Source organism: Prorops nasuta, unplaced genomic scaffold (genome assembly GCF_024137725.1).
Source record: "Prorops nasuta isolate Cenicafe-Biocafe unplaced genomic scaffold, Cenicafe_Pnas_1.2 PNAS00006, whole genome shotgun sequence".
NCBI lineage: Eukaryota > Metazoa > Arthropoda > Insecta > Hymenoptera > Bethylidae > Prorops > Prorops nasuta.
Window position 1 is genome coordinate 3,991,077 of NW_027116803.1, and position 15,823 is coordinate 4,006,899.

The 15,823-nt window shown below is 37.1% G+C and overlaps 1 protein-coding gene across 2 annotated transcripts in view; it reads right to left on the reverse strand.

Annotated features, from left to right (window-relative positions):
- Positions 1 to 2,149: 2,149 nt before the first annotated feature.
- Positions 2,150 to 15,823, reverse strand: part of LOC136774361 (uncharacterized) — a 45,365-nt gene continuing 31,691 nt past the window's right edge. The window contains exons 4-6 of one of the 2 annotated variants that reach the window (XM_066728600.1): positions 13,362 to 13,455; positions 10,532 to 10,786; positions 2,150 to 9,929 (exon numbers count right to left, since the gene is read on the reverse strand). In XM_066728600.1, coding sequence (XP_066584697.1) covers positions 10,619 to 10,786; positions 13,362 to 13,455 — 262 coding nt within the window. In that variant the 3' untranslated portion in view covers positions 2,150 to 9,929; positions 10,532 to 10,618. The remainder of the gene's footprint in view (positions 9,930 to 10,531; positions 10,787 to 13,361; positions 13,456 to 15,823) is intronic. The other variant, XM_066728601.1, reaches the window with a different exon arrangement.

The following is a 15,823-nucleotide window of genomic DNA, read 5'->3' on the forward strand; positions in this document are numbered from 1 at the left end:
GGAAACCCAGTGCATTAAATTTATCGCTCCATGGATTCCATCTCTATAAAATCAGGTATACTGCAAACTCAGCGAATATTTGATCTCTAGTAAATTTGGTGAACTGTGAGTTTTACACAAATAGCTATTGCTCGTAATATTATAGAAAAAGTTAAGTGATTCGTGCTAGCTCGAGTTATTTGCCTGATCCTTTTTATGCAAAATATATTGGACGATCCACGAATTTGGGATTGGTTATTTACATAAATAGGGAAAAGCAGCGCATGCAGTGACTGCTAGGCGCAAGCCACATGGATTTATGTTTTCGCTATTGCGGCCTGAATCGCTGATTTACGACGATACTACTCGGGGCAGCCGCGCCAAATCTATAATTCAATTTGCTTTTCGTCACTGGCGATGGCCATTTGAATGATTAGAGATAGTGCACGTGACAAAAATGATGCATCGCCATCTCGCAAAAATGTTCCCTTTAATGAAAAACTGTTGGCCATCCAATTGACAATGATTTATTTCCATTATGATATGCCTCGTAAACTTTGTAATTGTTACTTACCCACGCTAATTACATGCACTAATAAACCCTTTCCATCCTCTTCCACCTCCTTCTCCCACTTACCTGCACCGAACCACGAAGGAATGAATTCTCTTTGAGAAAGACCGCGGGAGCGTGCAAAATTTGGAAAGACACTTATCGTTAATCAAAAAACGAGTTTGGCTATACATGTGCGGGAAGCAGAAGGCAATTTAAGGCAGGAAAATGAGGTTCTTGGCTCGAAGGGATGAGCCGATTAAAAAGGGTCGAGAAGCTGACATCTTGATTCCTCATTATGCAGGCGCACGTGTAGTCTGCCGGTGGTCAAATAAATTCCTCGATAAATTTACCTTTGCCCCGAGTAGGGCAATTTTTTTAACGGCTGGGCCACTTTAATCTCCGTCATTACTGGCGAGAAAATGCTAATAAGACAGTAGGCAGCAGGTGGTAAAGTCACCGTAGCGCTTACCCAAGCTCTTCACTCGAATGCCCCAATAAGTCTTAGCCGCTAATGAAATACAGCATTCTGCAAAGTTTATTCGCAATCGCACTATATAGTTATATTTAAATAGAGAAACTTTGTTTACGAACCACTCTTCCAACTTATGTAATATAGCCCTTGTACCAGCTATTCCATCAGAAGCTGCGAGAACACGTTCAGCTTTAAGTATCGCCGGCTTCCGTAGCCCGGTATCCTCCCTCCCAACTGGTTTTATAGAATTTTTGTAAGTTATATCTTCAGCCGTTATGACGCGTATCCTGAGTATAGGAGGGGAAGTCACCTACGCCTAGGGTGGCCATAAAAGCACACGGACTTTTTCCACCAATAAAACTAAGATAATAAATTATTAAAGGGCATCGAGCCTATACCTTACCTGCTATAGGCCAGTCCGGGGCTTACGAGTCACTGACTTTTTCAGCTAGCTGTGAGCCGTAATATTGGAAAACTACGCCCTTTCCTGCCACTGACGTTCCTTTAACTCGAAACAAAATATGCCAATTTCCAAGCTTTCCCGGAAAAACCTCACACTTGCCAAACTTTTTTTTTAACGTTGCCTCTTAATTACATTATAATACTCCTCCTTGGTATTCCGTCTTGAGTTAAGTTATTTCTTTCGAAAAAGTCCAACTACGCGGACGTTTAAAATTTAGCTGATCCTAGAAAAACGAAACTTGTCAGTGGCTTTGGAGAGTATTATTTTTCTTTATTGCCACGTGATCATTTGTTTCATAGAGTATTACATAGAAAAATATGTACTAAGTATATATATATATATATATATATATCTATCCATAGAAGAAAATTAAAAGTTGTTTTTTGTTACGAGTGTTGTTCTTCGGGAAAACCTTTCAATTGCTTCTACGTCTTAAAGTGGGCTGATCAATACACAAGCTTATCTACCGACTTCAATCAAGACGTACCAATATAACGATTAATCATTTGCTACAACCTCTTCTTACACTCCTTTGAGTTTGTATTATTGCTTAATTAACATTGTTGACACAGCTCCCTCGGTTTACTTTAGAATCTGCTATTCCTCAAGGTGCTGAAAGGTTCTTTGCAGATGGGTATAAGGATATTGAGTATAATTAACGAGTTATGCGTAAAACATTTATTCGGCATAAATTATGACGATAGAGATACATAGATCGGGTATAAATACAAAATGAATTGACTGTAGACAGGACTGTAGTGAAAATACATCAATACTTTTTCGCGCCTTCAGATATTCTTCTATAACTTCCATGATCCTATCATAAATTTCCATTAGATTTTTTTGATGTTGCAGGATTTCAAAAATTTTCATAAAATTCTCGTCTACTGTACAACTGTCGATTATCAAGACTGGATAAACTGTAATAAGAGTAATATGTGAGGAAGTCCGCCTTAATTTTTTCATCTCCGTCTCTTTTCTGCAATTTATTCCTCAATGTTTTTGAGCAATTAATCTTATGCAATTTATCAGGCCGCGATCGCCCAGTCTGGATAATCGATTTCTTTGAAATCCTGCATCGCCAATAATATATGAATGTATATATCCTATCGGTTCTCGTTTTGGCGAATGGCACGTAGAACAATTAAGCGGCTGATTGATCATCTTCCTCGTGACGATTTGTAGCTTTTCGCACGCACGGAGAAAATCTTGAGCAGACCGGCTATAGCACGTTTTGCGCACAATCAATATACACATATATAGTATGTACATTAACAATACCAGCTGAATTCTACAGGCTGAACCTCCTTCGCGGTATACGCCAGGAGACGCGCGTGGAAACGAAATCAAAAAGTGGCATATACTCACGCATACACACATACACACGCGGCACGAAGATTCCCTAAAAAAAATACAGTCTTTTTTAATATATCGTGTGTGAGCAGCTTTGTATCATGCAAACAATTTCATGGATAATTCATAAACTCTGGTGAGAATAATTTTATACTGACAAAAAAGCATAAACTGAATTATTTTATGATCGGTAGAAAACGTAGCTTCTTTCCTGTTTCTAACATTATTAAGCGTCGCTCGTAAATATTCTATATGCTAATTGTAAGTTTCACAAGAATTTGATTATTAGCGATTTTGATCATGTAAATATATTATTATTGGTACGGACCACTGTGTTGAACGTTTCACTCCCAGCATTAACGTACAACATATGTATGTATGTGAATACAGTATTAGCGTATCTTCATGCTTATCATATTGCTTAAATAATTAAGTCGCGTGTCTTAAAGGGGCATATAATACCTATATAGCCAAATATAAATTTTTTTTTTTTTTTTTTTTTGAGAATTTAAAGTTTTTAATTTTGTGTGCAAAGCTCTAATTAAAATACGTAAAAATGACGAAATTATAGCTCGAATGCATCGGCTTGTAATGGTAGCTTTAACGACATGAAAAATATAACGTTAGCTTCGAGCTAAAAGGTTATACGTAACGTGTAAACTGAACGGGATCGATTTTGTTCCCGAGATTAAAAAGAGAGTAACACTATTGACTAAAACACATCGATCCTCAATTTTTGGGAGTAGAATCGATGCAGGCCAGTACACAAATGTTACATACAACCTTGTAGCTCTAAGCCGATGATACGTAAAAGAGAATCCCATAAACAATGCACAGTGGAGATATCATTGTTGAAATCGTTGCGTATAAAGCTGCTTGCAGACAATAGTGCACTATCGTTGTTAAAAATAATAAACACAATGGTCTTAGCAGCATAGAATCCACGCACAATTCAATTGTTTTACTTTCATAAACTTTCAAACACGTTTTTCTCGAAATGCCTTTTTATCTCATAAACCTCATTGCAAACAAGTTTATCATTTATAGCGGGAATACCACAGATAGTTTTAGAAACGACTTTTTTTTCCAGTAAATCACAACTTTATATTCGAGCGCTGGATATTCAGCTAACAATTCAGTTTTTAAAACCATTTGCGACCTATTTGACATTTGATTTGGTAATATTAAACATTTTTAAGAAGTTTAGCATGATACCGGTTTATAGAAATTTATGGAGCAGGTTTGCCTGCCAACATGGTATCTCTATCAACTTCATTTCTTTTTAGATAAGATAATTTGTCAAGTTCCTGCACTCTAATATATTTTTATCAGTCATTATAGGTGATCTGATAACTTTAATAATTATTCAGAAAACCAACTTAAAATTACTTGTTTTTGACAGTTTTAAGTACATACGCCCCCTTAAGAATATGCCACGTCACTCGACACTATTCCTCAAATACTTTTATTCGTTCTACACGGACACCCTATACCGGAGAGATAAAAAATGGCCATACCTCCTTCATTAATCCTACCCCGAAACTTACAGGCATTAAATAAAAGCAAGTAAAATCTTTGACATTATATAATTACAATCTACCTCTTCCTAAAGAGATTGCACGTGCATAACCATAGCTTTTATAGCACCACATAAAAGAATAGCCAGCTCTTTTTTTTACAGAGATCTGTCGACAATTTCTACCTATGTAGATCGAAGCTTCGAAAGAAATATTTACTAAACACAATAACTGTTTGCAAAATATGTCATTTATCGTTAACTGCATGACTTTAGTCTACATATGCAATATATATAATATCTATATGTATATATAATATATTTATTTATTCATATTAATTTTTCGTATTTATATAATATTGAATACAATATGAATCGTTTTTTCACGATTAATAGAGGATCACAGCCATAGCTTTGAATACGAATCATCCCTTCGTATTTTTAAGACCAGTACAATTATAATCCGTTGTCGGCAATAATAAGGATAAGATCAAGTTCATTTTTTCCTTTGATTTTTGTTAGCTACCGATAATATACATATGTTTCAACTACACATTGATTATATAATACGATTATGAAGATACGGATGCGATAGTGATTTTCACAGAGGTGAATTTTAAGGGTTGGAGCACGCAGCTAACAGCACAACACGAGCACTCACACAGAGACACGGCTCGCAGATGGTTAACTGTTTAAAGTGCGCCATGTACTTTTGCACTAAGCTGCTCTGCGTCACTAAACGCAATCGTCTAGCTAGTCAGGATGTTAAAAGCTGTGCTGCGCCATCTACATCCCAATTTACGTACATTCAGATTAGAGGGGCCTTTTTCTACTACCACGCAATTTAATATAACATTTTTAAATAAGAAATATTCTTTTTCCACGTTCTCTGCATTATTGCAATCTGCGAACGGTGCAACTGGAGAAAACTATAATCTTAGCCTCTTCGTATTCGTACAATTGAATATATAGTCCTTGGTTGCATGCCAATTTTTCAATAACGAGCTTCTTAAGAATAAAATCTATAATATAATATCATTAAAAAACGAAGTCGTTGTAGATCAATGTATTAAAAACTAGCAACATTTGTTTATCACACAATAAAGTCATCCAACGTAACACAGGATGTCAAATTACTGGCAAAGCATTATTTTTAAAATTTGGTAATCCTGTTGAATCCAGAAAAGATACATCATCCTCCTAGCAATCTTTTTTCCGAGATAATAATTTCTCGTCCCAGAGACGATCGCGGACAGATCATTTCCAGCAGCCAGGAAAAAATATAGTTCAACAGTTATACAGCCAGAAATCAACTGCGTGAATCGATTTGAGCGATTTTGTTTTAGAACTCGACAAAAATTATCAAACGATTGTTGCGAGGCCGAGGTGAATTGAATCATGGCGGTGGAATTGATTTATTTTACGATCACACTACGTTAGTTCTATGCTTATAATCTCATAGGCTCTCTCTCTCTCTCGTTCTCTTATTCTCACGTACACTCACAGACACACACAAAGCATGCACACATTCTCTCTTCCTCTACAAATCAAGGATAGAGCCCAGGCCGCTTCCTCTCTTTCATCATCCAAATCGTTCAATTGGGTTTTGATCCTCTTAACACGATTTCCAGGAGCCGTGTCAAATTAATTCCCATTTTAACTGGACTCGCATTCAATCTCCCCTTATACTCGCTGGTCGTAATCGTCGTGCGATTTTCGTATACTATCCAAGTTTACCGATTAACCGATTATGGATCTTCCGCTATTGGCCGAACACAAATTACGGTACCCTATATATGTATAATACGCCCGTGTTACTAGGAAAGAGTCCTTCCTCGATTGATCCAACAATTTGTGCGACCAATTATATACGATTTCTACATGTGTATATCAATGATTACAATTGGCAGGCAACAATTAGGAAATTTCAGTGTTGGCTTGGACGGATGCGGCAATTATAAAACAAATCATCCAGACGAGCATACGCGGAACGAGCGTGGTTGCCGAGAACGATTTGGTAATTAGGATCGAGGAAGCTTGGCGATAGGCTCAAAAACCGACTAGAGACCCTTATGCAGCTGATGAAGAACTTAGTGTTTTTCATTTAGATTCAAAGAAAGCGTGCATCGGTGGGTCTAAACTACGGCTAAGTAGTTAGGAGGGACCGTGATATCGGACGTTTAAGTTCACTTAAACCGCACTAATAAGAGGTTAAACCACTACTTGGAAAAATCGAGAAGACGATTCTACTACGCACTATTCTTCTTGATGTCCAAAATCCTAGGATTTTTCTAATGCACTCTCTTTTTATAGTAATCTCAGATAGACGAGTGAAGGGAAAAGTTTATCGAGGAGTGTGTCTAGCCAGAAAAAAAGAAACTGTCGAGAGAAAATTGAAAGAAGAAAGGATTTGACTTATGGGAGGGTCAGAATTTTAAAGAGAGTCCTTGTTGTTTATAGATGGCCCATTCTCTTCGTTTGGGTTGGTGAACGTCATAAAGCAGAACCATGAATTTTAGGATAGTCCGTGACACATTGTCTAGCTGCGCTGTTTCCTTGGAAACTTGCTCGAAAGCTCTGAGCTTTCGGTCTTCATAAAATCCGGACTGAAAGACCACCCATTATTGCACATTTCTGCTTGATTAAACGTCAAAAATTCCACTCTCCTTCGTTTCCTTCGAACTTTTACATACGGAGTTTAAAATCATTTTGTGTAGTTTACGAATGATGTCAATTAAAAGATTCCCAAAACTCTTGTTACTGCTTATTGCAAAATGTGACTTTTCTTAACGATCAAACTATTACGGCTTTGTGCCTCGATAATGCATAAATAATTGTCGCCTAATCTATTGTATATAAGGTGTGTCGTATAAAATGCACCAGAGCATGAAGTAAGAAAACGGCCATCTTCCTAACTACTAAAGACATCAATGTTTTGTACAGGACTTTTTCAGACACTTTTCTATTTGCACCAAGAGAGGTCTTATACAAGAAATTGATATTTCTTGTAAAGTTACAGAGAGATACACCGGATAAACGTTTTCTTACGTCCAGGCTCAGGGGAATTTTAAACGACAGTACATTGTAGACTAGAATAATTCGCTAGAGGAAATTTTAAGCTTCGTTAATCTATCCTTCTACTCTAGAACATCAATCAGGCTTTTACAAAAATTCTATACATATACTAATGCATATAGAGTATTATATAATATATATATATATATATATATATATATATCGATTCACTACTCGGCTTTCCAGCCTCAAAGATTGGGCAAAAGAATCTTTTAATCATCTAATTTCTCAAGTGAGAAGAGGGAAGGAGGATTGAATCAATCGCTGTATGCATTACGAGAAACATGGTAGAAACGTGCAAATCTTGTGCTGGAAAAAGTATCTAGAGTATAAAATTCATCTTAATCGTCTACGTGTCAAACGTGTGCTAAAAATATTAAGGAATAAAAATACTTCAATAATTACAAAGACACGCGCTAATATATCAATTCCAAAGTTTGAATATTCAGTCTAATTCGTAAGTTGATGCATAGCAAACTCGTTGCTGGAGAGTTGCACGGAGCTACCCTGTTTAGCCAAAATTTCTAATTAAAATCAGTTCTCGTTTCGTTAACGCGTTGATTCTCTGTGAAGATGAAGGAGGAATGGAAGGAAAGTGGGGGTTTACTTTGTCGTTAATCCGTAAATGGCATTGCCATAATATGATGAATGTATATAGATAAGTAGATCAGGAAAGAATTAAAGATTCTTTCGCCTATATCCAAAGGCGTAAAGAAAAACCGTTAAACCCTGTAACACGTTACTCCACTCGGCTAAATAGCAACTGGGAATCCGATAGGATTCGATTGGCCTCGTTCGTACTAATGCGGCACTCGCGGCGAACTCTATTCGCCATTTCAACCCCCTCCCTTAATCTCACTGTTTTTTTCAGTATCATTCTACAGGCAGGTGGCATGAACACGAAGAAATTCAATACTTTACGTTTTCCTCGTTAAACGTAACGCGTATTTTTTTATGCCGGAAATGCAACTTGCTTCCTTATTCTTCTTCTCACAAAAAATTTTGATTCTTCTCTTGAGTTCTGTACACTTAATCTTCTCTATACTATTTATTTAAACCCCTTGTCTCTCTCTCTCTCTCTCGCATTCTCTCTTTTCTTTCAAAGTTCCGTTGTTCTTTATTTTTAATTACATTCTTACTCTTACCTTTTTATACATTATTTTATACACACATATAGTTAAAAAGCTCGATTCATTGTTATTCCGCAGTTTTTCAACAATCTCCGACGACGTGTGATTAATTGAATTTTTTTACAAAATTAGTTGGAAGGAAAAAAAGTAACCCCTTTTCTTTCTCTATTCCCTACGGTCCATTGTTTTTGTTCTCCGTTCACTATTCCCCGTACAAATTAATTTTTAAATGAGCTTGTGTACTTGGATTATTTGGCATTAATATTTTACAAAAGAAGAAGAGAGAGAGAGAGGGTGGCGGGGGAGTAGGAATGGAATAAAGACTTACATTTTTACTAGATGCAGACAACGTATTTTCGAGCCAGGATTAGTAAAGTTATTGAGCAAAAAGCTGAAAGTACTACGTAAGACTTTATGAAAGTGAACTGTGGGATTAGGACTGGCCAGCTTATCGTAATGGGACTTCGATCGTTCCTCCGTCTGATTCTTGTGATTACAAAATCCCTACTTAAATCCTCCTTCAATTCGTTCGAGTTTGCATAAAAATTACCATCGTGTAGCAATTTTCTTTTTCTTAAAGTTCTTTTTGAAAAAATGATCGAATTTTCTAAGCGAGATTCAATATATATGTACATATAAAAAAATAAATATCGTTTAAATATATAGTTTAGCTTACGACGCTGTTACACGATTATCTCGCTGTTAAAATATTAAGATACATTCGGTTTAGTGCTAAGCTGGTTGCAGCAAGAGTGTAAAAGAGCGAACAGCTTGTAAAGAAATAAGCTTGTTAATCGCAAACGTAAAACTTGATAGCTTTTAATAACTCTGAGTCGAGGAAGTATAGTACGTAGTGAGTTGGCAAGTTAGCTTTCATTTGGCTCTTCTTGAAAATTATATGGTAAGATCCGGGCGAGAATCGCGACTTACCTTGACGAACTGCATTTGGAACGAAACTAGTCTTAGTGGATGAGGGGGCTCAAATAGGTAATGCAGAGTTTTCGGGGCGAAGTAACGTTTGGGAAAAGACGTGCGTCTATTAATTATCGCCGCTGGGAAAATCTCTTACTTGCTAGTACTTTGGTAAAATTGGTTTTAAATCACGTCGTCGCTTTGTATACTTTGCTTAGGTAACGTTCGTCGCCATTAAACGCTAATTAACTCGAGCTAAGTAAGTTTAAGACTACCGTTGGACGTTTCGCTGTTTCACAAGGTGCCTTATAGTTCCCCTTCTTATCTCCTTATATTTTACTCTCTTTGTATCATCAGCCGCCTTTTTCCTTCCTCGTTCCACTTTTTTCATGTTTTTGATAATGAAGCCCTAACCTTGGTATATTATAATACCTACTGTTTCAACCTCGTTCTTTCACGTATTTTCTCAGCTTCACCTGCAAAAAGTAACAACAAAATATTTCCTTTATTAATTGTTTTACTAATTTGTAGAGGTTATGTAAACTTATTATGGTAAATGAAACGTAATTTCTTTGTTCATTTTTTGCTTTTTAACGTTAACATTTCTGCATGGGATATAATTCTAATTTTCTGTGTAAAAATATGGCTCTCTAGTGCTGATAATCGATCACTGGAAGAACTAGAAAAAACTTTCTTGCAGTGAATAGCGTATTTCTAAATTAGATTATGTGGAATTAAAAAAATTATAATAATAAGAAAAAGTAGTTAAAGTTTTGGAATGATTGGGTGGGTAATTATCAAGATAATTTGATCACTATTTTAAAATCAGGGTTTTTATAGATAAATGAGTTTAAAGTTTTAAAAACAATTTACATACGATTAAAGTAAATCTTGCCCTTTTACATAGAATAATCTATCCCAGGACCACATAACAAATCTTACATTTGATTTGCAGTCCCGAGAACTTTAATTCAGCATTGTGGAGGTTTTAAGTGTCATAACTCTTTCATGATCATCGTCAGATGTACGAATGCATCGCTGATGCCGTTGTTCGAATGATTTATGTTACCAGTATTACCTCGAAATTGTATGACGCCTGTGTTCTGGCAGCCTAAGTGTAGTGTTCGCAATCCCCACACTCGGAAAGCGTGGGTGTAGATGGACACTAGGTTGGATTTGGATCTCCATAGGCCTTTTCATAGTCTCGGCGTCGAATCACAGCAAAGTGTGTCATTTGGAAGGTATTAGTCTTTTTGCAACCACGTTCCAAAGTTCCCGTCATGCTATAGCCCATATTGAAGTCACTCGGTGACACGTTTGATGTCAGGTACAACTGTCGATACATATGCATTGCACGTTTCAATCAAATAAGCACAGTGGAAAATGAGAGCTATGAATTCATTAAAATTCACTTAATTGCCTTCTATTGAATTTTTTTTAATATTGGTACTCTTTTACTGTATATACTTTATGAATGCTAATTAGGAGACAAATTAACAGGGAAGATAGTAGATACTTAATGACCGAAAGAAACCATCACATCTATTTATCAAAGAAAGTCCTGCATTGTATTTTTAATGTCAGTAATCATCATTCAGACCACCCCTGGACGTTATTTTCTGCTCTTCAATTTAATATTTTATATTCTCTTCTCTATTCACTTGCCAGTATACTTGTAAAACATTCAATTTAAACCTCTTTTGTTCCTTACTAATTCAACAGAAGCATTTAATCGTAATAAACCATATTTTTACGCGCAAAATGGAATCGTTTATGAATTTATAGAACTCCACAAGTTAAACGGTTTTATCTTCAGACTTGGCTTGTACGAAGCTTGGTATTAGAATTTAAATTATGGAAATTTTTAATTATATATAAAATTCTAACGGGGGCGTTGGGTTTAAAGAAGTCATTTTAACATATTTAGAAGGAGAAAGGAGAAATTTAAGAATAAAATTATACAAAATTCTTAATTTTACCCCTTACAAACAACTTTCTATAAAGATTAAATAATTTCGAATCCAGGTATTCCATTGGCCAAAAAATTCAATATCAATCGACTCCCAAGATATCAGTAGTACAAACTCTTGACTAACGCAATCTCTCAAATTTATTATGTTTCTTCTAAAAATTCCTTCCCTTATCTGAACACAGTGGAGCTTCACAACCTCGAGCCTAAAACCCCATATACTCGCATTTTTATTAACATATAAAACCCCTTGTCAAATAAACGTTATCCCACGATCCAGCTATACATATACATAAAACTCCTACCTTAAAGCAAAAATCAAATAACTCGGCAGTCCAAATGTCCGAAATAGCATTAGTCTAAACACTAAATGTCTCGCATAATTAAGCGGGCGACATGCATATATGCAGCAGAAGACTGACAAACGGTATTGCATAATATACGTGCAGAAGGCCTCGGTAGAGAAACTTAATTAAGTAAGAGAGTAAGTAAGTAAATAAATAAGAGTGAAAGTGGTGCAGGGCAGATTCCGAGGAAATGTCGAGTGGATTGCCTGCGCATAATCGAGTCTCGCACGGACCATTAAGCACGCCCGAACTTCGAGTCTCGCTGCTGCTGTTGCTACTGCGAGTTGCGATTAACGAGAAGAAGCGTTTACACGCTGCACAGGCAGGACGACAGTCGGCAGCCATGTGCACGTGCACCATCTTAAACCCTCTGCTAGCTAACTAATCCCCCTACCCCTCTACCTCCTTCATTTTACTAAAACCCAGATGCGAGCTTGCTGTTTCTATCATATTCTCCGACCATCCCTCACCCTGTACACATTGCACTCTCTCTCTCTCTCTCTCTCTCTCTCTTGCACAATTGAACGATCATTCTTCCCAACTGCTTATATATATATATATATATAGGTACATTTTGGAAAACGTAAAAACAACTATAGTATATAATCCATTAGAATTGAACCAGTGAAAATAAGCTCGTAGAAAATCCTGCTTGAAAGCTGCCAGACGCTCTCCATCCGTATATCTGTCAAGCGAAGCTTCGGGCTTCAGGCAGACTTGGCATGCATATGCAATCCTCTTGCTAGTCTGCTACACCCTCGTTTCATCCGCAAGTTGGATCGTTCGTAGTTATACGTAGACGCGATGCGCGTCGCGTAGCTGCGAATTCGTAAGATTGCACAATGGTATCCACTTTAACTTCGCTTCGGTCGTATATATACAGCTATACACATGCATATATACATACACTACGACCTATTCTCCTAAGTAGCGAGGGAGAGAGAGAGAGAGAGAGCAATCTACCGAAAGTCAACCACGTCCCGCAATATCGTTTTCGCAAAACCACTCCTCGCTAACGTCGCGTCGCGCGCGTCCTACGTGACTTTTCGTCGAGTGAGCGTCTGCTTGTTTGATTGATGTCACCAGCCGTGAGATTTAATGAGTCAAACAACTTTCAGCAACTAGACTTTATATATACCCTCTGCACATTTTTCTTCAATCATCGTCTCTTCGCTGCAGAATTCTCAGCCTTTTTATATATACACCGCGTTGTATAGCTGTATATGTGTGGTACATATATTAATTTTAAGGGATTCGACAATTTACCTGCACTTTCAATTAATTTTAATCTTCGGATTCTCAGGAAACAATTAGGTAAATTAGGCGACTGTTTTATCTGCCTAAAATGGGGAAAAATCGTGAGAGCGAGCGGGGCAGGCAAACTACCCTTATAAGAAGACAAAGGTTGCCTTAATCCGCCTATCTCAGATTATCCAACGAGTCTGTAGCGTTGTGATAAAGCTCGCAAAATCTCGCTTTTACTCGAAAAAAAGAACATAGTAGGTATGGTTTTTCATTTAACTTGGCTTATCGTTATTATTATCATTCTTAATGGATTTAGCGCCTATCAAGAGAGATAAAACAATATTTACCTTAAAGTCCGCGTCTGTCGTCATCCTCTTAAAAGATCCAATGATGTAGAGAGTGCCAGTTCCTGTATCTACCATCTTTGCCTGAGTGCTATACCTATGAACGCAAATCAAAAATGCAAAGGATTAATCTATAATTGCAGGATATATATATATATATATATATATATATATATATATATGATATATATGTATTTAGAAATAGCGAATTTTTTCTTTTTATCAAGAATTCGTATATGAAAAGAGTCGAGTTACTTTTTAACTGCAAAATCGTGCAAAGAGCGAGTATGATTTCGATAGATCGGATAAGGCTTATGGTATACGAGGGATAATCCCTTCTCTTCGTTCAATCCTCACTCTTTCTTTCTCCGTTTATGGCGATCCTTTTCTACGATCAATCCACCTTTCCCACTTATTCCCTTACTCAACCTCAATGATTACACGGGAGGGAAAGATGTCTCCTAACCAAGCAATTACTGTCCAATGTAAAAATCATCAATCTCCTGCCAACCTCAGAATATTGCTCGCACTGTAAATTTCATTATTTCTCAGTGCTTTTCTTTCTTTTCTTAATATTACATCGTGCAATCTTTTAACAGAAATAATACGAACCTTCTGATAAAGTCTGCTATATACGAATAGATTTTTTTGGTATGCAATATTGCGAAAGCTTTTTAAAATATTGAATTGAACTGGATTCGATTGGACAAAGTGTTTGTGTCACTTTGAAAAAGGTGTCAGTATCGGATTTCGAAATTTCAATGCTTGAATAAGATAGCTTTTTGTTTTTAGCTGTTAAAATGCTGAACGGTTTGGTGAAAGAGTTTTAGGAGTAATAGAGCTTCAATCCTGTTGTGAATGAATATTTTAATCGACTCGAAGGTGAACCATCTAATACAGTCTGCTGGAAATATCGTCTCCTGGCAAAGGCTTTTTAAAATATTGAATTAATTTCAATTGGACAAGATGTTGACACTACTTTGAAAAGCCTGGTGACTGTCGAATCTGGGAAATCTCAAGACTCGAATAGGGCAACTTTTTCTCTTTGGCTATTAAAGTGCTGAATGGTTTGTTGAAAGAGTTTCAGGAGAAATAGAGCTTCGGCTCTGATTTGGATGCATATTTTAATCGACTTGGGAGTGGCGTTTTCTTCAGGGTGAACGTCGCTGTATTTCTGCCAAATAGTATACGTTTTGCTCGTCGCTGAGAGGAATAACACGAAAGAGTGAGACTAAGAACAAGAGCATTCCTCGATGGTTTGGATCCACGGAGAAGGCTCGAGGGGGTTATCCAAACGTGCGCTTCACCCCAGCAACGATCATTAAAACTTTAAACGTCCTCCATTCAAGTATACTAGAACCAACTCACTCTCAGTCTTTTAGAATTCACCATGGCTGCTGCTTTCTCTAATTCGTCCTTTTCCATTCCTATACATATAGTATTAGTACGAGCTAACGTACCCCTTCAAGACTATATATAAGATTCTGTAACCTTTAACCTTACTCCTTTATCATTTTACCATCCCCTCACTGATGTATCCTTTTCAACTCGCTGTGACACGTAAGTTTTTTTTCAAGCCCACCAACATTTGTCACTCTGTCAGAAAATAAGTCAAGGTTCAGCATCTTGCGTTACACCGAGTAAGAGAAGCTTTCGTAAAAATTACCAACACAATATTTTTCTCGACACACGAGCTTTTTCTCCGAAATGAAAATATTTCCATGCAAAGTCAAGCGACTCAAGAACATAGTTTTTCACGTTCTTTTTCTCTTTTACTTCGAGAAGTTTATAATTTTATGAGAGGTAGAGTCGCATGACTAATAGGGAATTGCACGCTGCACGCTTCTGCAAAGGTATGTTAAAATTTCAGAAGAAATTGTCGAGCTGCGTTAGAATGAATTGACGAGGGCTGAGGAATCAGTCTCGACTAGGTTTCTCGAATGTAACGACGACAAGCAGCACGCGACAACGCGAAACAAGTAGCTTCGGAGAAAAAGAAGGAGGCGAGAGTGGAAGAACCCCAGGAGCTTTAGAGTTTTCTTTCCGAGAGAGCCGTTCAGAGCTCTCGGTACTTATTAAGAAGAAGATCTACTGGAGTGGAGGGGTTCTTCCGTTTTTTAGGCGGATGGAATGAAGGAATGAAGAGGAGGAAGCAAGCTCGAGCTAGCTCGAGCATACCGAGGAATCTGAATACCATCTGCAGGGAGAAAGGGTAAACATGAAAGAACGCTCCTTCACCGCCTCTTTCTCTCTTCCTCCAAGAAAATTTTCATTAAAGATTCGCGTCCTGACCCCTACCGACTAATGAATCTCATTATATTGTATGGGAAAATTCCACGCCAACTCTGGAGTGACACAGTTGCTTCATTAAAGTTTATTATACTTCTTTAGACTTTGATTGACTGGCAGCGCTAACGCGACCAATCATGCATTTTCCAAACCTTTCATAAACATCTATTTCTCTC